General features: G+C 40.8%; 1 protein-coding gene and 1 long non-coding RNA gene across 13 annotated transcripts in view; one reads left to right on the top strand and one right to left on the bottom strand.

Annotated features, from left to right (window-relative positions):
- CDON (cell adhesion associated, oncogene regulated) overlaps positions 1–26,988 on the top strand; it is an 83,974-nt gene that overhangs the window by 22,897 nt on the left and 34,089 nt on the right. For 2 of the 12 annotated variants that reach the window (XR_015729325.1, XM_034421911.3), the window contains exon 1: positions 20,770–21,129. The exons of 1 other annotated variant lie outside the window; for it this stretch is intronic. Coding sequence is in view for 1 of the 11 variants with exons in the window: in XM_087875636.1 (XP_087731762.1) it covers positions 21,021–21,129 (109 nt within the window). In the remaining 10 variants the exon portion in view is untranslated. Of the gene's footprint in view, positions 1–12,987; positions 13,072–15,267; positions 15,482–20,769; positions 21,130–21,436; positions 21,559–21,732; positions 22,503–24,715; positions 24,846–26,988 lie in introns of those variants that run through there. 9 more of the 12 variants (XM_087875630.1, XM_087875631.1, XM_087875635.1 and 6 more) reach the window with 9 other exon arrangements.
- LOC117668188 (uncharacterized) lies at positions 11,252–20,676 on the bottom strand. The gene is made up of 3 exons (XR_004592210.3): positions 20,602–20,676; positions 19,770–20,043; positions 11,252–11,479 (listed from the first exon to the last, which is right to left on the bottom strand). It is a non-coding gene; the product is annotated as an uncharacterized LOC117668188 (long non-coding RNA).

Genomic DNA, 26,988 nt, shown 5'->3' with positions numbered 1-26,988 from the left:
AACCCTGGTCATAACCTAATTAATTGTGTTACATAAGCACAACTTTGATAAGGCTAGCATTGCAACTTGGTATTCTCTAGAACTTTTTTGTGATTACAGAGTTCTTTCCCATTGATTGTGCTGCCCAGCAATGTTAGGGAAAACAACAAGGGGAAAAGACTTAATTATCCCTAGTTCAGACTACACATCAATTAGTAAGGTGATACTCCTTGAATTAGGTTACAGAGATGAGCCAGAATTGACCCAGTGTTTCTGAACTACATCTTACACTCTCTTTTGTTTTTGTTCGTTGCGAAGTCATGTCCGACCCATCACAACCCCATGGACAACGTTCCTCCAAGCCTTCCTGTCCTCTACCATCCTCTAGAGTCCATTTAAGCTCTCACCGACTGCTTCAGTGACTTCATCGAGCCACCTCATTCTCTGCCGTCCCCTTCTTCTTTTGCCCTCAATCTTTCCCAGCATTAGGCTCTTCTCTAGTGAGTCCTTCCTTCTCATTAGGTGGCCAAAGCATTTGAGTTTCATCTTCAGGACCTGGCCTTCTAAAGAGAAGTCAGGGTTGATCTCCTCTAGGACTGACCGGTTTGATCGCCTTGCAGTCGCAGGAGTCTTCTCCAGCACCATAGTTCAAAGGCCTCAATTCTTTGGCACTCAGCCTTTCTTATGGTCCAACTTTCACAGCCATACATTGCAACTAGGAAAACCATAGCCTTGATTATACGTACTTTTGTTGGCAGGGTGATGTCTCTGCTTTTTACTATGCTGTCTAGATTTGCCATACCTTTCCTCCCCAGGAGCAAGTGTATTTTAATTACTTGGCTGCAGTCCCCATCTGCGGTGATCTTAGAGCCCAGGAAGATAAAATCTGTCACTACCTCAATTCACCACTGCCCATATTTGCTGGGTTGCTAAGAGTTGTAGCTCAACAACATCTGGAAGGCTCCAGATGGCTGTTGCTCAGCCATGACTTCAATGTTTATGGTTCTATGAAATTTAAGAGAATTATACTTTATAGATTAGATATCGCTGTTAAGGCCTATGGAGTGTGCACAAAAATATCAGGAAACAAGTAAAGTTCACAAATCATAATCTAATCAATCAAGATCTTTCCATCTCAGACTGTTGGGACATTTCAGAGGCTACCAGGGTCAGTTCACCATTTCTACATGGGAACGTGGATTGGCCAATCTGAGGATCCATACAACCAATACAAAGAGTTGTAAAATACTGGACCTTCTCTGGAGCTGTATTTCACAGTCTCTTTCCAAGATGTGGTTTTTAAATAATTGAGGTCTTGATCTTGTTTATTTGGCTTTTAATCCACAAAGAATAATTATCCTCATAGGGGATTTAGTGTTTTATTAGAGGAGTGTTTCTTTTCTTTTTCTTTTTTAAAAGTCCTTAAGCGCATCAGGCTGATGAAATGCATCTGTTTCCATGGGGCTTTAAGATGCTGTTCCATCATGTAAGCAAAGAGGAGAATAATGGACAGTGGAAATCTGGAGTAATCCCAAACGGCAAGAGGAACCAATGTGCTATCTGAAGAAGAAAACAAAAACAGAGGCTTGAAGCTTATGGCTTTGTTTATTTTATACTTGGCCTGCGGAATCCTTTTGCAAGAAAGAAAGAAAGAAGAAAAAACCCTTAAAACAGCAGTAGCTATTTATACAGCCAAGCCCAGAGTAAACATTCTGGGATGGAGTTGTCTCCATTCACAACACAGCAACCATTTTCATGGATTTGTGCCATTTCCTGTTTCCATAACAACATGGCTCACCCTGATTCGCCTTTATCACTTCCCTACTGCCTGAAACTTATGGAATTCCAAAATTCAAACTCATTCAGCTTTCCAAAATAATTTGGCTGAGGATCAGGATGAGTTGTCTCACTACACATCTAATAAGAAGGACTTGATAGGCGATAAAAATGCCAAATCCAGTCTAAACCTCTGGCTGACTATGTGACCAACCATAATGATACAGGGAGTTCTTGACTTAAAACAGTTCATTTAGTGACTGTTCAAAGTTACAATGGAAAAGGTGACTTATGGCCATATTTCACACTTATGACCGTTGCAGCATCCCCATGGTCACTTTATCAAAATTGATACCATCAAAATGATGGTTGCAATGTTCCAGGGTCATTTGATCACTTACAAACTTCTGACAAGCAAAGTCAATGGGGAAGCCAGATTCACTTAACAACCATGTTACTAAGCTAACCGCTCTGGTGATTCACTTAACAACTCTTGCAAGAAAAGTCATAAAATGGGGCAAAATTTGCTTAACAACTGTTTCGCTTAACAACAGAAATTTTGGGCTAATTGTGGTCATACATCAAGGACTACCTGTAATAATAATGGAACATCATTGGCATTGACAAAACCACTGTCAGTCAATTGCAAAAGGCAGCTTTACTCGGAACAGCTTGCATCTTGTAATAATACCTTTCGCACCACCAAACAACATTATCTGCCTAACGCAAATCCTTAGAAAGGATTCGATAGGGGGATAAAGATGCCAAATCCAGTCTAAACATCTAACTGACTGTGTGACCAACCATAATGAAGAATATATCTTAAAATTCCTTGAAACATTAGCTTGACAAGGGAGAAGTTAAGATAATTTTTTGTTTGCTTTTGGAAACTGAGATTCCAAGGCTTCAGGGCAATGCATGGCAAAGCCACCATTTGGTGCTGTTTCTAATATTGTGAAGGTCTTCCTGTCTGACACATACCTTGTTTTAACGGGTTTTAAGTAAAAACATATCTCCAGGCAGTGCCTCCTGGCCCCCTCTACTTCACCAACATCTTTTCAACTGTCAACAGCTCCCTTTGTGAAGGAACTGGACTGGACGATGTAACGTGAATGTTTCTTTTCACATGCTTTTTTTTTTTAAAGAGCACAGTACAAGTAATATAATATTTTAACACTTAGGGGAGTGCCATTATCTTTTCTGCACTGAAGCATTCTGCAATCGCCTTCCTGCTTTGGATGTTGGTTTAGCAATCCAGCAGAGTAGCCCTAATAAGCGAATGAGGATAATTTCATCTTTGAGAGGATTGTTGTGAATGTTATGCTCTAGAGGTCCAGGGTGTTTGGTTAAATATCATCCTTTTCAGAAGAATCATTCTAAGAATTCAGACAGAAATTAAACTGGTGCTTTTAAAGGATGGAAAGGCAGTTTCCAGCAAGATATTCTGCTCGTCTATGCTGAAGAATGAGCCCATAGATTCATTTCTATAGCCATTTAACATATTCAGCTTAATAGTACAATTGTGTAGGAGTAATAATGGTTAGAATGAGCTACAATCAGGGCTATGCAAATGATCTGACTGCAAAACTCTGCATGTCCACCAGATGTAACCAGAGTTAGTTTTCAGTATCACATTTCTGCCATCCAGAGCAGTGGTGAAATCCATTTAACTACCGGTTCTGTGGGCGTGGTGTGGTATGGCTTGGTGGGTGTGGCAGGGGAAGGATACTGCGAAATCCCGATTCCCATCCCATTCTGGGGCCAGTCAGAGGTGGTATTTGCCAGTTCTCCGAACTATTCAAAATTTCCGCTACCAGTTCTCCAGAACCTGTCAGAACCTGCTGGATTTCACCCCTGATCCAGAGGTCATCTGGATGTTTGCGGACCAGATTCAGTAGCCGTAGTAGGAATATTGATATCAGATGTGCCTGATGACCATCACTGAGCCCAAAATTCCTGTTGTTAAGCGAGACATTTGTCAAGTGAGTTTTGCTCCATTTTACGACCTTTCTTGCCACTGTTGTCAAGGGAATCACTGCGGTTGTTGCGTTAGTTGTTAAAATAATCTGGCTTCCCCATTGACTTTGCTTATCAGAAGATTGCAAATGTTGATCACATGGTCCGAGGACACTGTGACTATCATAAGTATGAACTAGTTGCCAAGCCTCCAAATGTTGATCGCATGACCATGGGGATGCTGCAACAGTTGTAAGTGTGAAAAATGGTCATAAGTCACTTTTTCCAGTGGCATTGTAACCTTGAACAACCACTGAATGAACTATTGTAAGTCAAGGACTACTTATATTTCAGGCAGGGGTGAAATCCAACAGGTTCTGACAGGTTCTGGAGAACCGGTAGCGGAAATTTTGAGTAATTCAGAGAACCGGCAAATACCACCTCTGGCTGGTCCCAGAGTGGGGTGGGAATGGGGATTTTGCATTATCCTTCCCCCTGGAGTGGGAATGGAGTTTTTTTTCAGTATCCTTCCCCTGCCACGCCCACCAAACCACGCCCACCAAACCACACCCACAAAACCAGTAGTAAAAAAGTTTGAATTTCACCACCATGTTTATGTTAATTTATATAAGAAATCTCAAGCAACTTCCGTCCCATTTTCCTAACTTAGGAACTCCAGGTACTTTATGTAGCTATAAACTCATTCTCAGCTAGCTAGTGCCTTCCTCCTCTTTTCCACACAGAGATATCTTATGTTCTTCTGTTCAGGTACCAACTATATCCAGACCAGCTTAGCTTTTGGTAAGGACCATCTCTCCCCAGTTACAGGTGGTCCTCAAGTTATGACTGTAACGGAACCTGTCCATCACTGTTGTAAGTTGGGACAGTCAAAAACTGGATTGTCGTGTGACAGGAGCCAGTTTTAGAACCTTTTTTGTGGTGGTCATAAAATGAACACAGTGGTCATTAAGCAAACACTGTGGGTTGTTAAACAAAGCTCTGGTGGCTCAGCAGACTAAAGCACTGTTAATGTCAGGTATGCTTCCTTCAGTATCCAGGAAAGAAAACCCCAAACTCAAGCATTTTGAAGAATTTGGTACTTTTACTGAATATGAAAAGATTAACACCCCAGTGAAAAGCTGGAAGTGACCAAAACGCGTGAAATGCATCTACTAAGCTTCTTCCCCCCCTCGTGTTTATATTTTCTCAGCCAATCTAAAGGTCTTGCAAAGGTCAGGTGGCAACACGTCTGGCAGCGTCATCCATCAGGAATGTCGAGACAGTTGGTCAGCCATCCCCTTCTGAAATCCAGTTTCGATTCCCACGAAGTCTCCTCCTACAAAGACAAACCCCCTCCTGCTCTCTTCCCCCCGTTTGCTCCATACCTAATCCCTCCCCGTTTCTTATGGCAGCTAAAGCAGGAAAGCTGAGGCTGACATTCGGCCCCTCTTGCAGAAGAGACGTTAGTCCTAATTAAAAGGAAAAAGAGAAAGAGAAACAGAATATATACAATGATCAAGGTTTATCAGGGTATTTGGCATAGAACTGTTGTACTTTCTTGGGAGCTCGGACATCCCGTTTATTTACCCATTCAGCCTGAGATAGTGGAAAATGTTTCCGGGCAATTAGATATTGGACTTTACCATGGTGTTTTCTAGAGTCCAAGATTTCCTTAACCTCAAAATGTTGCTCCCCTTCTATGAGGATGGGAATTGGAGGGTTGCTATGATCAACCCTTAGGGGAGATGAGTGTTCAGGTTTCAATAAACTAACATGAAATACAGGATGTATCCGTCTCAAGGTTTTTGGTAATTCTAATTCAACTGTCACTGGATTGATCAGTCTAATCACACGGAATGGTCCTACATACTTAGGCCCCAGCTTTTTAGACCTCTGGGTGGTTTTTAAGTATTTGGTAGACAAATAGACTTTATCCCCCACTTTGTAAATGTGAGCTGGGGACCTTTTCTTATCGGCTTGTGCCTTATGAGCTCGGTGTGCCTCATCTAATGCCTTCCGAATCACTGTCCAGGTGCTCCTTAATTGTTCCATCCAATCTATCAAGGAGGGATTTTGGGGATCATCTTGAGGTAACTCGGGAATGGGTACAAAATCCTGGCCCGATGCAACCTTAAAAGGGGTGAATCCGGTGCTACTATGCACAGAATTGTTATACGCCACTTCTGCAAATGGCAACAAGTCTACCCAATTGTCCTGTTGGTAATTCACCTGTGCGGAGCCTATCAATCTTAAAAATTCTCTCCAGAAACTGGAAGTAAATTGCACATCCCTATCAGAAATTATTCTTTTCGGAGACCCATGTAGTCGGTAAATCTGCCGAATAAATAATTTTGCGAGGGTTTTTGCTGAAGGGATCTTTGAGCAAGGTATGAAATGTACTTGTTTGGAAAACAAATCAGTTACTACCCAAATGATAGTGCAGCCCTCACTGTCGGGTAAGTCCACAATAAAATCCATAGATATTTCCTTCCATGGGGCGTTCGGTCTAGCCACACTTTGCAGTAATCCAGGGGATTTTCCTGGAGGTCTTTTAGCCGAGGCACATACTGGACAGCTAGCCACATATGCCTGTATGTCCTTTTTTAGTGCAGGCCACCAAAACTGTCTCTTAACAAGATGTAAAGTTTTGACAAACGCAAAGTGTCCTGCGGCTTTGGCATCATGCGCATATTTCAATACGGTTGGTCTTAATGTGGTCGGAACATACAATTTTGATCCAACCCAAGCTAGTCCGTCACGAAGTGTGCATTCATTCGAGTGGATTTTAAACCACTCGTCAGCTTTTAGCGCTTCTCGTAACTTTTCGAGTAAATCCCCTGAGAGTTCTGGATCGGTTTTACTCTGCGCTCTGGTAGTGACAGGTGTTGCCAATTGCGTTAAGGGGATCATTGGTTGAACCAGTTCCTTCTTTATGCTGTTGTACTGTGGTAATCTGGAAAGTGCGTCCGCCATGAATTTTTTCCCCCCAGGAAGGTAACGTAAAGTGAAATTGAAACGCTTGAAATGTTGGGCCCAGCGTGCCTGTTTGGGTGACAATTTGCGTGGTGTTTTTAATGCTTCTAGATTCTTATGGTCAGTCCACACCTCGAAAGGGTGTTTTGCCCCTTCTAAAAGTTGTCTCCATGTTAACAGCGCCCATCTAACTGCAAACGCTTCCTTCTCCCATATGGCCCATCTCCTTTCTGTCTCAGATAGCTTACGGGATGTGTAAGCACAGGGTTGTAATATTCCATTCTCATTCTTTTGCAAGAGTATCGCTCCTACGGCAACGTCGCTAGCATCCGCTTGTACTACAAAAGGTTGTTCTATGTCGGGGTGTTTGAGCACAGGTTCAGCTGCAAACAACCGTTTCAGTTTTTCGAAAGCGGCCTGACAGTCCATAGTCCATTCTAGTGGTTTCGAGGGTTTGGGTTTTATTTCCCCTTTGGTTTTGAGCAAGTTTGTAATTGGCAGTGCGATTTTTGCGAAAGAGGGGATAAATTGTCTATAAAAGTTAGCAAACCCTAAGAAACTCTGTAACTGTTTATGGGTGCGTGGTGCGGCCCATTCCATTACTGCCCGGACCTTTTCCGGGTCCATCTCTATTCTCTCATGCGATATACGATATCCAAGATAGTCGATTTTGTCTTGATGGAATTCACATTTAGAAAGTTTGGCATAGAGTTCAGCTGCTCTGAGTTTATTCAAGACCGCTCGAACCAATCTTATATGGTCGGCCATGTTGTCAGAATAAATTAGAATATCGTCCAAATAGACCAACACCCCCTTATATAGATGCTCATGCAACACTTCGTTGATCAACTGCATGAATACGGCCGGGGCCCCCTGTAGTCCAAAAGGGAGTACTCTAAATTGGAAACACCCCAGTGGGCAATTAAATGCTGTCTTCCATTCATCTCCCTCTTTTATTCTCACTCGGTAGTATGCCTCTCTTAAATCAAGTTTGGTAAAAAAATTTCCCTTTCCTAAATGGGCCAACATGTCCTTCATAAGTGGGAGGGGATAGACATTTTCCACGCAAATGGCGTTCATGTTTCTATAATCAACAACTAATCTGAAGGATCCATCTTTCTTTTCGTGGAACATTACTGGCGCTGCTACCTTGGGTTTGGCTCGTTCGATAAATCCCCGTTCTAAGTTTTTGTCAATAAAATTCCGCAATTCCTCCAATTCTCGAGGTGTCATGGGGTATATTTTTGGTTTGGGAAGTTTCACCCCTGGGAGTATTTCAATGGTGCAGTCAGTGGCCCTGTGGGGAGGCAGAGTATCAGACGCTTTTTCACTAAACACTTCCTTGAGGTCCCAATATTCCTTCGGAATTTTCTCTTCTCCCTCAATATAGTTAATGGCTACTGCGGCCCCTTCTGGTCTTATGTCGTCCCTTAGGGAGGGGCCTTCCTTTTCCGGAGGTGGTTCTGCCGTATGGATGCGCAGGACCCCCGTTTTCCAATTTACTCGTGGGTTCCATTTACGAAGCCAGGGCAGTCCTAGAATTAGGGGCCTTTCCATGCCAGGTGCTACGATAAAGCTGAGCTTTTCTATATGATTCCCCAACTGTAGTTCAAGGGGTTCGGTCATAAAACTAGCTGGGCCCCCTCCTGCAATCGACCCATCTAATTGACAAAATGCAATAGGTCTTTTTAAAGTTTTCAGTCTCAGTCCCATTTCCTCCACTACTTTGGGGCTAATTATGCACCTAGTGCACCCCGAGTCCAACAGGGCTAACAATTGCGCGTGAGTTCCTGTGGAGGGCACCCTTACTTCTACGGGGATGAGTAAGGGTTCTTCCGTGTGACTCACCCGTTCATCGGTGTCCGAGTCGGAGTCCGTCTCGGTGTCCGAGTCGGAGTCCGTCTCGCTGTCGTCATCGTTGGTCGGAGTTCCCAACTCACGCTGGTCCCGGGGAGTGAACTCAACGACTTCTCCTTTCAGGGCGGTGCCGCGGGTTTTGGCGGGTATTTTATCGCTTTTCTTTTGGCTGGCCCCAGTGGCTTTTGGCGGTGGTTTGGAGAAGCATTCGGCCGCCCGGTGACCCTCCTTCCCACATTTGAAACAGGTGAAGGGCTTTGACTTGGGTTTGAATTCGGTCTTCCCGCCAGTCATCTTGGCCGCCCCCTTACGGTAGAAAGAGGATGACTGGTCCCCCATCCGCCTTCCTCGGAGTTCGCTCCATTTCAGCTCGATCTCCACATCCTCAGCTACTATGTACCATCTATCCAAATCATCGGGGACCCCCATGCTCCTGCAATCTCGATATATCTCATCATTCAATCCATCCTTGAAACTCTCCAAAAGCGCCATTTCTGACCAGCCTGTCATATAAGGTGCCAGTTCACGAAACTCTTGGATATACTCTGCCACCGGCCTCCGACCCTGCTGAATGCTCTTCATTCTGAGTCTCGCCTTTCGTTCAGCTAAATGGTCTTCAAAACGTCTTCTAAGGGCCCTCATGAACTGGTTGTAATTTCTCAGCAGGAGGGAGTTGTTATTGTGGAGAACTACCATCCACTCAGCCGCCACTCCCTCTAGGGCATTCACAATGCTTCTGACTTTAGCCGCATCCGTTTCGTAGTCCTCCCCCCAATCCTGCATGTGGTTCCACACTTGGGTCAGGAAAAATCCCAAGGTCTTAGGATTTCCATCAAACTTCCCAGGAAGGGGGGGGATTTTTGGCTTTTTACGTCTGCGGGGGGGGGCCTGCAGGGCTGGGGTTCTCTGGCCGGCTGCATCTCTTCCTCGAGCTGCCGAAGCCTGGGATGTTCCCTCCTCAAACTCTTCCTCTCCCCCGCAGGCTGTCTCTTCGGCCTCCCCCCTGGGGTCTGCTTCCCCCTTCTCCACAGGAGTTTCAAAAGACACACGGTTTTTTCTGCTTTCTTCCACATCACGGATAAGCTGCAAGGCTTGATCTATCATGAGACGTTCCTTCTGCTGTTGCATCCACACTGCCTCCCTTTTTCGGGGTCTGGAAGTCGTCACTCCCCGGGGATTCTCCCCCCAGTCCGGCAGTCTCCCCACTCCTTTGGACCATCTAGCTTCCTCCGGTTCCAAACGGAGTTTTTCCAGCCATTCTGCAGTTTCTCTTTCCGACTGGAGGGCGATTGAACTCGCTGCCCCCATCTTCTTCTTCATCACTCCCTCGATCTGACATACTTTGGATTTTCAGTCCCCTCGGGTTTTGTCCGGGATGACTGAGAGGACTTCCAGCTTAATGTCAGGTATGCTTCCTTCAGTATCCAGGAAAGAAAACCCCAAACTCAAGCATTTTGAAGAATTTGGTACTTTTACTGAATATGAAAAGATTAACACCCCAGTGAAAAGCTGGAAGTGACCAAAACGCGCGAAATGCATCTACTAAGCTTCTTCCCCCCCTCGTGTTTATATTTTCTCAGCCAATCTAAAGGTCTTGCAAAGGTCAGGTGGCAACACGTCTGGCAGCGTCATCCATCAGGAATGTCGAGACAGTTGGTCAGCCATCCCCTTCTGAAATCCAGTTTCGATTCCCACGAAGTCTCCTCCTACAAAGACAAACCCCCTCCTGCTCTCTTCCCCCCGTTTGCTCCATACCTAATCCCTCCCCGTTTCTTATGGCAGCTAAAGCAGGAAAGCTGAGGCTGACATTTATTAACATCCACTTACATCTGCTGCCTGCAATTACTGCAAGTTCAAATCTCACCAGGCTCAAGGCTGACTCAGCCTTCCATCCTTTCTAAGGTAGGTGAAATGAGGACCCAGATTGTGGAGGCAATAAGCTGACTTTGTATAAATATACAAAAGTATGAGGGCTATTGCTTAACACATTGTAAGCCGCCCTGAGTCTTCGGAGAAGGGCGGCATATAAATCAAATTTTAAAAAAAATTAAAAAAAATACCACAGTCATTAAGGGAACTTATAATTTGTTATGGGGCGTTTTTGCCAAAAAACCAGAAGTAAATGCTGGTTGTTGTTTTTTTTTTTTTGCAAAAACATTGTAAAATGTTGTCACGTGATCATAGGATACTCCAATGTTAAAATACTGGACTATATCTGTCCCAAAACATATTATATTGTAGAAAATGTTTAGAAAAAGATCATCAAAACAATCAAAGGAGAATATGTAGCATTTCGAGCAGTTCCATTTAGACAAAAGACAAAAAAGGGGGTCCCACATGAGATTAAAATTTGAAAAGCATGGAAAAAGTGGATAAAGGTTCTACAAGACCTTGTCCTCAATACATGAGATCAATATCTAGCAAGCAGGACCCAAATCTCAGGAGTAACTCAATAGGTCTTACTTAGGAGTAAATATGTAACAAGCTTGCATTGTCACTTTATTTTTATTTTTAAAACATTTATAATGGGGAGGTTTGGCACATCTCCATGCTTCTTTATAATGTTATGCCAAAATTCTAAAACAGAGGTGGTGAGAACAGAAAGGCATTAAGATGACTCAATAGCAAATGCGTCCGAGAGTTTGTACGCATGTGGGCACATTGAAGCTAAGACTGAATTAGGACGAGAAAAAACAGATTGCGAGCCTACTTGAAGTTTTGGACAGCTAACAATACTTTATTCAGTTACTGTAAAATAAACGCTTTGTGTTACAGCATGCTCTAGATATGATCTCAAAGAAAGGGGGGGGGGAATCTTGCCAGTTTTGTATTTTCTGTGCCAATCCTCAAGCTGCCTTTGGAAAAGAGAACCAACTGAAGCAAAGCACTGCCAGCTCTTGTTAGGAAAATATTTTCACCATTCACAGAACTGTCATGCCTGAAAATATAAAACATGTCAAGTAAAGTCAGTGACTCATTTATATACATAGAATTTACTTTTTTTTTTTTGAGAAATACTCTCTAAATTTAGCAATTACAGTTAAATGAAACAAATATATTGTTATTTTTCCCCAGTGTGTGTGTATGTGTGCGCACATACATGTTAACGGAATGCATGTGATACAGTGATACAGAACAGTGATAAATGAGCATCCATCACCTCATAGGAAGGCAGCAAGATCCAGAGTTAGCTCTTCATAAATTAGCTTTTAAGCTTATTGGGAATTTTACTGGAGAATTATAGTAAAGAAAATACATAATGTGATTATTCATATAATAACAGCGGCTAGAATTGTATTTGCACAAAATTGAAAAGCAGACAAAATCCCGTAGGAAGGAGAAATTATAAAGAAAATTTTAGAATGTGCAGAAATGAATAGATTAACACTGAAAATAAAATATAAAGAGGATTCAATGTATTTCAGAATATGGGATACATTTTATGATTGGTTAGAAAGGGAATATGAATACGGGTATGGAGATAAAATAGATAGAGAAAAGATGGGAGAAAATAATCAGAAAAATAGAAACCCAGATGATGCCTAGGTAAAGGGAGAAAGGGGAGGGAGGGGTAAAAGGGAAAAAGTGAGATTATTATAAAAATGTACACAAATGATGAAATAGATATAATTATTTATTAATTAAATAAGAAATTGAAATGAGAATAGAGACAAATAGAAAATCGGGGCTGCTCTAATACCATTCTAGATTGAATTGAAAAGGGAAACAAGAGAGAGGGGAAGGAGTAGAGAGAGAGGAAGGGAGAAGAGAGGAGAGGAGAGGGAGAGAGAGAGAGAAGAAAGGGGAAAGGAGAGGAAGAAAGGGAGGGGAAAGAGGAGTGGGAGAGAGGGTTAGAAGTGGGGAAGAAGAAGGAGTGTGGGAAGGAAAGGGGAAGTAGGAAAGAGAAGGAAAGGAAGAACGAAGAAAGTAGGAAGGGATAGAAGAAGGAAGAGAAGGGGAGGAGAAGAAGAAAGGTTGTGGCAAAATAAAGAAGGGTAAATGGTAAAAGAGCAGCCCCGAATAATTAATAATGAAAAATGAAAAATGAAAGTTAAATGATAAGATGAATGAAAAATGGTGGATAAATGACTGTACATGTAAACACGTTTATGAGAAACAAAAATAAAAACTTTTTTGGAAAAAAATATAAGTTAGCTTTTAAGAGTCGTGGTGGCACAGGGATTAGAATGTAGCATTGCAGGCTAATTCTGCCAATTGCCAGCAGTTCGATTCTCACTGGCTCAAGGTTGACTCAGCCTTCCGTCCTTCTGATGTCAGTAAACTGAGGACCTGGATTGTTGGGGGCAATATGCTGACTCTGTCAACTGCTTGGGGAGGAGCTTAATGTTTGTAAAGCATTATGAAGTGATATATAAGTCTAAGTGCTATTGGTATTGCTATTAATATCAATATCTGGAGGGCTTCTGATTCCTTGTCTTAGTTCTTTTAACAGAATGTCAGAGTTGGAAGTGACCTTGGAGGTCTTCTATCCAATCTCCTGCTCAGGAAGAAAACCCTATACAATTTCAGGTAAATGGCAGTCCAATTTATCTTCTTTAAAACCTCTAGTGTTGGTGCACCAACAACTTCTGAAGGCAAGCTGTTAATTGTTCTCACTGTCAGGAAACTTCTCCTTAGTTCTAGATTGCTTCTCTCCTTGGTTAGTTTCCATCCATTGCTTCTTGTTCCAGGTGCTTTGGAGAAGAGCTTGACTCCTTCTTCTTTGTGGCATCCCCTTAGATGTTGGAACACTGTTAACATGTCATTCTGAGTCCTTCTTTCCATTAAATTAGACATACTCAAATCCTGCAACTGTTCTTCCTATGTTTTAGCCTCCAGTCCCCTAATCATCTTTGTTGCTTTTCTCTGCACTCTTTCCAGAGTCCCAAATCTTTTTTTATAGTGTGGTCACCAAAACTGGACAGTGTTCCAAGTGTGGTCTTACCAAGGCATTATAAAGTGGTACTAACACTTCACGTATTTGTATAAAAATCTTACACAAGGTGTCTATGTTAACAGTTAGGAAACATTCACCTAATTAGGTTTTGTAATGAACCTAACAGGCTTCTCAGTATTAAACTCCTCCTGAGTCACCAAAATCAAAAAAAGGGGGAAAGAGTTGGTTAGTTAACAAGACCACATCTGTATTAGGACTTATTCACCTGGGATGAATCCAAGTGTAATTTTTCACAACCCTGATTCTCAATGTCTGGGTTCATACCGCCTACTATGTCCTGGACAGTTTCAATCATAGTTTGTTAAATAAAACGTAGCAGTCTGGGTTACATAGCTCAACCATTGTGCTAATCCAAAATCAAATACAGGCAATCCCCCATTTACAACCGGTGACTACATGTAGTTAAGATGGATCCCCCTTCTCCAAAAAACTACCTTGAATTCTCAGAGAAAGTGTAACACAAATATAATAAATGAATAAATAGCTTCTTGGCCTTTTAGTTAAGATCAAGTGTAATAAATTCAAGAATAATATAATAAAGTAAGTCGTATGAACATCAACATCAATAGCTTGCATTATGCTGATGACAATACCCTGATAGCTGAATATTCAAAGACTCTGCAAACGTTAGTATTAAAAGTTAAAGAACACAGTGAAAAAAAATTGGGACTAAGATCAAGTATAAAGAAAACCAAACTAAAGTTAACAAGTAGAACAACCAGCCATAGAGCTGACTCCCAGAATTAAGATTCAGTGGTGAATAGCTTCTGCCTTTTAGGATCAAAGCACAGATGACCAAGTTCAAATTATCTTATTTTGGACACATTATGCAAGGACCCAGCTCTATAAAAAAGACTTTGAAGCTGGGAAAGATAGAAGGAAATGGAAGAAGGGAATGACCATCAGCAAGGCGGGCTTTGTAAACTCAACTATAGCAATGATGAGTGAACCATCAGAAATCCTAAAAGAACAGGTTAGAAATAGATCATCAGGTAGAAAATCTACCTGGTTGTTAGGAGTTGAAAACGACTCAACCACACAATCCACCAATCAATCAATGTATATTACTGTCTTCATATGTCTTATCAAATCATGATTTGTTTTATCACAGTTCATTAAATCAATTCCACTTCTGGAATCACACAGCATACTAAACTAGAAATTGTGGGCATGGCCCTCATTCCACAATAGCTCTGGTCAAACACTGAAACAAACCACATCATGAATTAATTCATGCTCTATGAATCCAGCCAAGCAAAATTCCTTAGGAAAGAAAGTTGGTGCTCTTTATAAATATTTGGGCTGCAATCCTGGAAAATGACTCAGTAAACTTGCAAATCCCTTTCACTCCCAGGATACGGGTTTATCGGCGATTTTCAGATTTTTGTATTACTCCTTTCAATGCATTGCAGAAATAGAGCTGGGGGTGTCAAAAGGCAAGTCCTCCTCTCCTCCCCCAGCTTCCCCCACCCCACCCCGATCAAAACAAAATCTCAAAGCATGGGGCCAAAGAAGCCAGTTGGTTCAACTTCCTGTCTCCTGGGGACAGGTCAGGCCAAGTTAAGTGATTTAACTTTCTAGAAGTGTTAAGTTCCCTTTCTTTAGCCTTCGATTTTTGTTTTGTTCCTCCACCCACCCTTAGGCTTAAAGAAATGTGGATGTTTCTCCAACTCCCCTCCTCCTTTCTTGTTTAATTCTCCAAGAATGCAGAAGGATGTGTTACCCCAAGGCGTCTAACTTTAATCACAAGGTTTTTAAAAAAAAGTTTTGAAGGTCCTGTAGTGAGAAGAGGGGATGGTGGTTGGGAAACAGTTTTTCTAGGGTGCTAATTAGCTCTGGAGTTAAGCTTCTGACAAATCCAGTTGAAATCAATGCAAGATGGGAAGCACACACATCCAGGAATGCAGGTACAAGAAAAGAATGGAGGTGAACTGAATGGCGTGTTGAGATTATACAACCTCTCCCCTGCTCTCCAGCGGATAGGTAGGTAGTGAGAAGGAAAGAATCCTTAATCAGAGACCATGGAAAATTGCATTGTGATCTGGCTTTTTTAGCATCTCTGCTTGGGTTTTCACTATCAGCAGGACTACCCTCTCCTTAAGGAAAAGAAGGAAGAAAGACTCGGTCAGAAGGATAGATGGATGAGAAAACACCATGCTGGGGTATTGAAGGCATCTTGATGGGGAAACTGGATTAGAACAGGTCCTTTGGTAGTCCTAATCTCTGCCATAATAAAACAACTGTCTCTGTGAAGAGACAAGAAGCCACATTAAATGAAGGCTATACAGGAGGCTGATATGGTCATTGCAGTGCATTTCTAGCAAATATCTGGCTCCATACCAGGGATATCCAACCTTGGCAACTTGAAGACTTGTGGACTTCAATTCCCAGAATTCCCATCATCCAGTTCAATAAGATTTTCTGATAATAGGTTTGGGGTAATAAAGGAAAATTTAGGAAGCCCTGGTTTAAGGGATCTCTCATTGTGGTAAAGTTCTTTTTTTAAAAAATTTGATTTATATGCCGCCCTTCTCCGGAGACTCAGGGCGGCTTACAATGCGTTAATTTGAGGTTAATTTGCTACGGTGCTTCTCTTTTTGAGAGGAGCTGTTTACGACTGGCTGTAAAAGTTCCCCCATGACTGGCTGTGTTCAGCTGTAAAAGTTTAATCATTGAAGTATCTTGAACCATATTAAAATACAGTCAAAATGCAAGCAATATATCAGTTTAAAAACAAAGCTTTTGGGGAAGGTTGGGAAAAAAAGAAAACTTTTCAACTTACAAATCCAATTTGAAAATTTGGATAAAAAGCTTGATAAAATAACAATGGTTTTAAATCAACCCAAGGATGATAACCAGATGCAAGTAACAACAATACAACCAGATTTACAACCAGATAGATTGGAATGTAGTTTCCTTCTAGTAGACCTGAAGGTTGATTCAGAAAATAGAACATAGAATGACAGAGTTGGAAGGGACCTTGGAGGTCATCTATTCCAACCCTCTGTTTCTCCATAGAGGTCCCCCAAAATTTGAGGATATAGAGCAGGGGTGTCCAACCTTGGCAACTATAAGATGTGTGGACTTCAACTCCCAGAATTCCCTGTTCAACATGTTGGCTAGGGAATTCTAGGGGTTGAAGTCCAGATATCTTAGTTACCAAGTTTGGAAAACACTGACTGTCAGAATTGATAGTTGTAGAAAAGAAGACAGAGCCATATTGCTTTCCCTTTGGGAGAATTGATTAAGGACAGAAGGAACTCTATTATCTGCTAACTGGTTGGATAACATTGCAAGAAATAAAACTTTTGAATGCAAGAATTTTCTTCATCTACCAGCTTGTGAGAAATGCTTAAATAATTCACTAATTGTTAGGGAGGTGAGGTGACATAACCTTACCTTTGAATACTTTAAATAAATGTCTTTTGCAAATAAGGCTATTGCGATAAGAAAATTATCTGGATGGAATTTAAATACTTTATTAAAACTCCCTCTTCTCTAATATTCCATGTTTTATTTCAAAATCCAGAAGAGGTGAAAGTGAGGCACTGAAATGGTTTCATTGCATTCAATGTTTTACTTAACTTGAACTTTTTATTTTCAATTCCCTGCTAATGTCAATATAAAAAGTCCACAGTGAAGACTTTTTGTTTTGTCTGGTGACGTTAATCCTTGCAAAATGCTTATTTTTAGAAGGCTGGAAAGTCAGCCAAACATGCTACAACCTACAATCTGTCTTCCTTTTGGATGGGTAAAATGTGACCGTCCATTATTTCATGTTTATTGTTAATCTTAAAAAACCCTTAGCAGTCAAGTGCATTCTAAACACAGCCATGTGAATCATACCCACACAAACTAAATCGTTTAAAATCTGAACTTTTCGTGCTACGTGGCGATTCTAGGATAAGATTTTATGGTTTAATATAATGAGGAAAATGTAAGAATGGAATTCCCAATAAACTTATTCAGGAGTATATACAATGCGGTACAACAGAATTAGAGATTAGTTAGATATACCTAATTTGGAAATGTAAGATACTGAGTACTAGAGGAATTGCAGAAATAAGATGAACTTGATTTGATAGCTGAATGGTAGTTAATCTAATCACATTTGACTTTTCGGAAGGACATCAACCTTCTCCATCTGCATCACTAAGCAAAAGCAGAGGTAGACAGCCCTGCAGATCACTGTTTTCTAAATATTCTGCTAAGCATCTGTTCAGAGGTCTAGCAAAAGAGAACCATCTCTTGTGAAACAGCCTGAACCACAGGAAGGGGAAGGGAAAATAAAGACAGGGAGAATGAAGATGGTTATCTTGCACTCAACATTAACATATGGGACACTGGGACACTGAATCAAATGTTCTCAAACCTGGCAACTTTAGGATGTATGGACAACGCTTAGAATTCCTGAGCCAGCCATGGTGGCTGGGGAATTCTGGGACCCGAAATCTATATATCTTAAGAGCCTTGGTGGCGCAGCAGACTAAACTGCTGTTAAGTAGCACCAGCTGCCTGCAATTACTGCAAGTTCAAATCTCACCAGGCTCAAGGTTGACTCAGCCTTCCATCCTTTCGAGGTAGATAAAATGAGGACCCAGATTGTGGGGGCAATAAGCTGACTTTGTATAAAAAAGAACACCGCTTAGGGGGGCCAAAAGCCCTACTAAGCAGGTATATACAAAAGTATGAAGTCTATTGCTTAACGCATTGTAAGCCGCCTTGAGTCTCCGGAGAAGGGCGGCATATAAATCGAACCAATAAATAAATAAATAAAATCTTAAAGTTACTGAGGTTGAAAAACACTGCCTTAGCCCTTTGGGGCAGGCCAACTCAGGAAAACATAGAGCCAATCTGAGTTTTTTTTTTTTTTTTCTCTTTGTTCCTCAGGATTGAAAACATGTTTTTCTAACTGTCTCTGCATAGTTTCTCCCAAGCCATCTCTGTGATTCTGCATAACACTGCACAAAATGCAAAGGCCATTTGGGCATGCTTACCCTGCAGGACAGTTGTTGTGGGAAAAATAGGTGGCAGCAGTATTAGGTATGTTCGCTGCCTTGAGTTAAGAAAAGTGGACTTTTTTAAAAAAGTGATGGAGCTTCAATCCACAATGCAGGATTAAAATGAAAGCATTCTGGACACACTGAGAGCATTTCCATCTACAAAGGGGAGGAAAACACAAGTATTTCTCTGGAATAAAAATGTTTTGCAATACATGGATATGAAAAGCATGCCCAGAAAGCATAATAGAATAGCGCAAATAGTAAGTTGTGAAAAGTAGGGTTTTTTAAAAATATATATATATTTCTCATGAAAAAGATGTCAGTGCACCTTCCTTACAGCTGCAAAGAGAACCGGTTACGTAAAATCATTTTAAAATTTCTTCCTCTCCTGGGGACAGATTTCTAATTTTTAAACATGTGGTTTTATTAATTTATCACATTGGGTTATTTTTAATTTTAGCATTTGTTATGCATTTCACCACTGTGGTCTCCAGAGGCATCAGAAGTAAAACGGAATCTCTGACACGGCATTCTATATTGCTGAGGGTAAATGTATTTTAACTCAGTTTTATAGATGTCATACAGTAGATTGTAACAGGTCAGTATTCCGGGGCTGACCAGCAGACTTTTACACATAGTGCTCACCTTATGACCATTTGTTTAGCAACCGTTTGAAGTTACAACTGTGGTGAAAACAGAGATTTATGACCAGTTCTCATGGTCTTAGTGTAACAATCTTATGATTGTTACACTATCCTCAAAGTAACTTGATTGTGATTATGGTATTTGGCAACTGGACTGTATTTATGATGGTTGCACCATCCCAGAGTCAGAGGACTGCCATTTGCCAGAAGTAAAATCAGTGGAGGAAGCCAAGCGGCTCCTGATCTCCGCTCCTTCCGTCGGGACTTGAAGACTTGGCTTTTCAAACAAATAGGCTGAGACTGATTCCAGGCTTTATTATTTACTACTAATTAATTATTTGGATTAAATTATGATTTTATTGTACTTGTTTCTTAACTTGTGTTCGCCGCCCTGAGTCCTTCGGGAGAATGACGGCATATAAATACATGTAATAAATAAATAATAAATAAATATTTGCTTAATGACTCATTTAACAACTGTGGCAAAAATAGTGGTAAAATCAGGCAGTCATGACTGCATCATTCAGCAATTCCAGCCCCTGTGGCTGTAAGACAAGGACTACATGTACTGATATATTTTATTATTATTTAGTGGTGTGCAAATCGGGGGTAGGTTCTACTTACCTTTACTACCTGTTTGCAACGGGGCCGCACGTGTGTGCTTGCTTCGCTCTCTCTCGCGCTCGCTCTTTTGCGCAAGCAGAAGATGACGTCGGGGTTGGTGGGTGGAGCCTCCCACCGGTTTTACTACCGGTTCTATAGAATCGGTGCAAACCAGGGGCAACCCACTACTGGTGCAAATGCAGCTTTCTAGTCTTTTAAATGGTGGAGTTAAATGTGTTTGAATACAGCTTCTATGTTGCTTATATGTCATCTCTTCCTATTGTTAAGAAACCTCCTTAAACATTAGAAATATTTAGTTAGAAACATTATTAGAAGCATCTAATTATATTAGAAATATAATGACCCAGCTGAGGGAATATTTAAAGTTAAGCCATTAAAACCATTCCTCCACATTTCAGATATTTCAAATCTTAACCAGGCTATATAAATTTAATTAAATAAATAAAAGTAATATTCCATTGATCAAATTACTAGACCTTCTGGAGCCAAAATAACCCCACCCTCCTCCTTTTCTTAAAGGCAAAGTCTAAGTTCAAACTAGGTTCTTCTTAGGCTTTACTTACCACTTATCCTTAGGGATGCTGTTTTAAGATTTGTGGACTTCAACTCCCAGAATTCCCCAGCCAGCCATGCTAACTGGGGAATTGTGGGAATTGAAGTCCACAAATCTTAAAAGTTGCCAATCTTGGAACCTCTGCATAATCTATCTCGCGTCCTTTAAAAAAAAACACAGGTATTTCTTCTCACGCTACTTATGTTGTACTAGCGGTCGGAGACCGAACGCCTACTCCGCTTTGCCCCATCCTCACCCCTTCCCCTTCCCGCTTTTCACCTCCGTTGGTATATTTCCATCCAAACCAATATAGAGAAGCTGGGGGTGGACGGGTAGGTAGGGTGAAAGAAGTGGGAGGAGCGAGAGACCTGGAAGGACAGCGCCGGTTGGCTGAGCATGAGCTGAGGGCGGGGCCCGGACGCGAGTTCGGCTTGAAGTAGGCCAAGAGGGAGGAGAAAGGGGAGAGGCGGCGGTTGGGGAGGGCGCGTGAGCGCGGCCGTGCACGCGAGTGATGGGCGGGGCTTCCTCCGCTGCGGGCCCCTGTAGCCGAGCCGGGCGCGCAGGCTCGGTGGCTCGCGCGTCGCCTCAGCCCGTCGGTCCGTCAGCGCGTGAGGCAGCTTCGCCCTGAGCGGCGGCGGCGGCGGCGGCGGCAGGACGGGGACCAGGATCGTTCTGCTGGGTCGGCCGGTCGGTGTTGGATGGAGGCTCCCGTCCGCCTCGCCGGTTCTCACTGGAATGTCCTGGGGAGCGTCTGTCGAGCGGGAGCGGAGCCTCTCTGGGCGCAGCCAGCGCCGCGGCGGCTGAGAGGTGTGAGGGGGTGGGGTGGGGGGGAGAGGACCCTGCTGGGTTGGCAGGCGGCGGGGGCATCGGGGACGCGGGAAGCGCTCCAAGGTCGTGTGAACGCGCCCACGGGCTTCTTGGAACACGCGTGTCGGGGGATGGCGAAGCGCGGGGAAGGGATGCTCGTCTCGTGGGTTGCCCGACCTTGTTTACATTCTTCGGGTCTTGCAATTGGGGGGTGGGGGAGAAAAGTGACCTGCCATTCCCTCTGGGTGTGTGGGTGTGAGGAGGGTGGGTGTGTAGGTGTGTTTGCTCGTGCAAACTCCGACCCTAAAGGACTTGTAAGGTAGGGGAATGGGGGGTGGGGGTGGCTGAGTGAAATCCTCCCACGGGCGTTCTCGTGGAAACCCACGGGCTGGCGGAGGCTGGCCAGCTTTCATCCTCGCTTGCAGCAAGGTTGGTGACATCCATTTGGCGAAGGGGTGGTTGCGGGGGGGAGATGAAAGAGCGCTTGGCACCTTGGAGATAGATTTATGATCGCTTCTTCCGCCCACACCCCCACCCCCACCCCCCCACTCCGCGTTGAATTCCCCAACTTTTTGGGTATCCGAAACTTCTCTTGGTCTTTTCAGAAATGGGTTGGCGATATTCTAGGGGCGCATCTCTCTTTAGGATCGCGATTGTTGAGCCTGAAGAGAAAGGGGAGCTTTTGTCGGGTGGGGGGTGGGTGGGTTGTAAAGCCCCCCCAAGGGCTTTCTTTAAGCCTTACGGCTTGCAGAGAGTGAGCTGGGTTTGAACCTCTGCAACAAAATCAACCTAAAATTCTTCTGACATCTTAAAAAGACTAGCAAGCATCTTGAAGGGTAGTTTTTCTGGGATATAATGCAGGTCATTTATTGCTTTGTCCCAAGAGACCAGTCGGTTTGCACCCATAGTTGCATCTTAATCATAGGGAAGATCAAAAGGAAAGGAAATGCAAGGAGTGCCAACTGTGATAATTCTTCATAGGGCCATTCAGATGTGCACATAAGTACCCATGGAAGACTAAATGGAATGGGAAGGGCTTTTTCCCCCCTTTCTATAAATCCTAGGACATTGAAAGGAAGGAGTTAAAAGTGATGTTTTTCTGATGCCAAAACATCTGCTCCCCTAAAGTTTAAAAGGGAGAGCAAAAAGAACAGTTACCTGTTTTTGAGCACACTCTTGTGTGTGCAATTCTGTTGCAGTGCAAAGTGCATATGCAAAATAACACTGGAGTTTGTCAGGAGTTGCTGTTACTTCCTCCTTCCTATACATAATCAGGCAGTATGTATGAAAGGGAGTTGACGCTGCTTTACTGTTTCTTAACCCATGTGTAGCTTTTGTTTCCTTGACAGAATCGGAGATGAGTTAATTACTCTGTATGTATATCCCCTTGTATTTATTTCCTACCATAAGTTGACCTGTGCGAGCCATTGCTTTTTATGTTCTGTGTCCTTGTGAATAGTCTGTTGTGGAACTTTTGATATCAAAATTTGTTTTTTCCTTCTTTAGTTTATCATAATCCATTTTTGGTTCATGCATCATATTGAAAAGTTATTTCTTAAATCTAGAAATTACTTCAGCGCTAACATTACTCCAGAGGCATGTGAGAAATAGAATAACCTTGTGTTAGCTGGAATTTGTTTCTGTTTACTATGGAGGATGAAACTTCATTTCCATAACAAAATCCTAAAAAGAAGCAGATAATTGGATCCTGTGCAGTCCTTTTGATATTGATTTGATCAGAAAGTTGCTTTTGATAAAACCAAAGGCAGTGCCTGGCACTTCAATGAGAAACATGATTGAAAGGCTCAGTTGTCAACTTCAAACTGTTTAACTTTTGGCAAAGTTTTTTTTGAATGTGAAATTGTAAGCTGCATCTTGTTTTTCTTAAAGAGTATTTATAGCAGCAATATGTTGGGAGGTTTTTATTTGGGCGAAGATGAAACACCACATTTTGTCTGGAAACTTTAACTGTTTTTATGTGCTGCTCAACTAGAGAACATTCTTAGTAGGATCAAATTGCATTACTGCTATCTGTTATACACATGTCAAAATTGCATAGTGTCCAAAAAGTTGTGTGCAAAGAAAAACAAATCTAAAAAGGAAATTTTAGTTTCTTTGTATCCAATAAATCATCAACATAATTCATTTTGATTTGTGGGTTTACATAAGAATATTCCTTGTGTTAAGTGCTTTCAGCATATTAATCAAAAATACACAAGATTGAGAGAATGGTGGGGGGAGGGTCAGTTCTCATAAACAGAATTGAAATCTCTGATTACAGCCATACTCTATCTTGACACTTGTATTGCTTGTAACAGGTATATTACAGCTATGAGTTTAATTTCATTTTTGGCTGATATTTAATATAATTCAAATGTATAAAGTAAAAAAAATCCTCTTCTCCAAAATTGGATTTTGTTCTAGTTTGTTTTTTTTCATCACACTGGCCATGGTTGCAGGTGGTTTGACTTTGAAATAATGAAATTGATTTTGTTTAGACAGCATGCTTTGACAAGTTTAATAATACAGTAGTGGCTGGGTCTTGTATACAGTGGAATAAAACAGCCGTGCTACTTTTGTAAAAGTCAAGGGAATTCAATATTGAATTCCTGGTGGGAGGCTTATAATTCTACATTTCTTCCATGTGATATTAAATTCATATAGAGCTGTTTTTGCATCTACGGTAGTATAAAGCATGAACTCATTTCTATTAGTTTTATTATGCATATGCTAAGTGCTATATTTTATTGTGTATAAATGACAGCTGTACTTTGATAACTGAAAACTATTTAGGACTAATTCTCTGCATTTTAAGGGATTCAGAAGTTCAAGGTATAAATATGCAGCATTTCATATGAGCCCTATTATTGGGGGATTTTATTTTAAAAGAGAAGCTGTAAAGGGAAAAAAGGAATCACTGCTGGTTTCTGTTAATACACAAAGAGCTAACCATGACTAACTACCTTGCTGTTAAAATGAAACCAGGCAGTATAGTATAATAAGAAACATTCAGTGCAAAACGTATAGCATTTTGCATGATTCATGTTCAGTTATCCTTCAGTTTTTCAAGCTTAAAGCATAGAGTATCACTATCATTCACAATCTGATAATAGGACCGAGGTGATATTAATGTGGCTCTTTTAAAATCAAACTAATTATATTTGCCTGAAAGAGCCACATTAGTGTGATTCTAGCTCCCTGGTGTTTTTTTGGAGCCCTGGAGACAACCTAGTGAATAGGGTTGAAAATTCATTCTGTATTTGATTAAATGGAACAGACTCGCTGCTTCTTACCCCAGCGGGAGCTATGAGATCTCTTGATCCCCGAAGCGGCTCATAGACCCTGGGAATTCCATTAGCAAGCACCTGAAGAATTTCTGCCCTGCAGTGCCTTTTTTTTTTATAAGGGAGCAGGGGGAGATGGTGGGGGAAATAGAACAAGAAGTATATCACTCTTGATGATAAATGGGGGAGGCTGAACTGAAGTAGAAGAATCCATGTGTTGGCAGATCTAAAATCAAGGCATGACTTAACAGCCCAACCTGAAAAAATAGTCAGACACTAATGTTTAAAGTCAATCTGTGCTATACTGGGGGCACTAAAATTAGTTCATCCACACTTATTGAAATCATCTGATTTGATTCCTTGTTTCTTAGTCTGAAGAGGCAAACTCTTGGGGAAGGTATGTGAAAACAGACAATAGTACTTGTGAAGTGGGTGAGTTATTCTTTTTTTAATGAAATGTAATACAGTAGGCATATTTGTGATTTGTGATTTCCTTGCAGAGCATTATTTTTATTATGCCTATTACAAATTTGTATTATGGTGAATTCTTGGTAAGCAATTAACTTCTCTTTCAGGAGAATGTACTGTTTTCCAATATTTAATCAGTTCCAAATATTGTTTATTTTATTTCTAGAATGCTGATAAATGTATATGTAGTAGATAATTGAATCTTATATGTAAAAATGAGATCTCTCAGGAAAAACATCCTTATTTCTATTAAGATGAGTAGTGCTTATTATCAGATAGTAATTGTATACTAAGAAGTGTTGCAGAACAAAGTAGTGATTTGTACTGTTAAAGATTTGTCTTATTTATGTTTCATTTTTATTAATGATATAGAGCCAGGTGGTTGTTGACTGGATACCTTATCCAATCATAATTACAAAAATAATCAGGAATTAGTCCTCTATTTTGTGAATATTTTTATGATAATTGTTTCTAATATGTAAACCCACTCTCTTTTGGCACAATCACTCACAATCTCTGCTTCTTTACTTGCCCCAATATTTTGACATTTCTTTTGACTCAAAGATTTAGGAAGCTTGCTTTTGAGCTTATATAAACAAAACCTGCAGTTGACACACTGAAGCTCATATAAAACAACATTAGAGGGAATTTATTGTTTGAGTGACTTTTCAATGTTTAGCATTGGTAGATAGGATAAATATGTGAAGTTGTCAACTGGGATTACAAATTTATTTAATATTGTTCCAGTTTATCATTTGAAATGCTAACACTGATCATGTAATTGAATATATGATAAAAATGTATTTGTAACATAAGCTTTAAAAAGTGGTTAATTATCAACATAATAGATAGGATGTGTTTAACTATATTGAACAGCACTAAGCCTAATTTTCTAATTTTATCTTTAAACCACTAAACATCTGCTATAGTTTTGAAACCTACCATTTCAGAAATAATTGTTATAATCAGTGTGCAAGATTATTATATAGCTTTTCTAAATTTTTGCAGTTGAATGATATTATATTTCAGATCAAATATTTATTTTGAAAACCTTGAAGATCATTTTCTGCTTACCTGAAAATGTTCATCTATTTAATTTTGGTAGACCAGTTTATTTTGTTCTACAAATTTGTAAATGTTTACACTCTGCTCAGTTCTACAAAATGTTGACTATTCTGTGCTCCCTCTGCTGTTCAGTTTCAGCATTGTAGTAAATACTCTGTATTCTCATGTTTTTGTAGCATACTATTAGGTCTGTTACCTAAAGCTTAAAACTAATTCACTAATGTTTGTCCATATGAGCAAGCATTGCATATGTCAAAATTATGTTAATCAGCAAGAATTCTTATTAGGTCTTTCTCTGTTGCTCCCAATGCAAGTTTGGACTTCAAACGTTGCCCTGTTTGTAGCATTAAAGAAGCAAATCTGATATTTTAAATTTGATGATTTTTTTTTTGAGATAATTTATTCCATACTTCTATTCCTCTTTCTGATTCGCCAACTAATTCTCCCTTAAGTTCACAAGGAAAACAACATAGTGTATTAGAGGCACTGGTCATTTTAATGGGGACAAAAAGTTAAAAAATGTGAAAAAGTTTTCTGCTCATTTGATTCAACTATTTAAGAAGTTTCAGAAGAAAATTGTCATTCATTCTTGCAAGTGTACACCTCTTGTGCATTTGTCCATTAAACTGAGCATTTTATCCTATCCCATCGGATTATTTATTTCCTGCTATAAGTGATTGCAAAATAGCCGAGTATTCCAAGCATTTGCTTTTTAAGGAGATATTCCCATCAAGGTTTATGAGGACTGAATTAAATATCTGAACAACACTTAACAAGCATTTTTCAAGTATTTGATTTTAAGTCATGAAATGACTCTGGTATTACATTTTGATTTTGATAAAACACTTTCAACAGCAAAGTAACAAGACACTCATTTCTCTTTATTCTGATATGTAGGCCATAGACCATTGTTATGGCTATTATTTGAAAACTTGTGTATTTCTATGCCACATTATCTCTTACCTAGCATTCTATGCTGTATATACTGACAGTCAATTATATTGATATTTGCTTCTTCCTTTTTTATATATTACTTTTTTCC

Source organism: Pantherophis guttatus, chromosome 9 (genome assembly GCF_059756535.1).
Source record: "Pantherophis guttatus breed Tessera chromosome 9, ASM5975653v1, whole genome shotgun sequence".
In the NCBI taxonomy this organism is placed as follows: Eukaryota; Metazoa; Chordata; class Lepidosauria; order Squamata; family Colubridae; genus Pantherophis; species Pantherophis guttatus.
The sequence above is the reverse complement of the archived record's forward strand: the minus strand, read 5'-3'. Positions and strand labels throughout refer to the sequence as shown.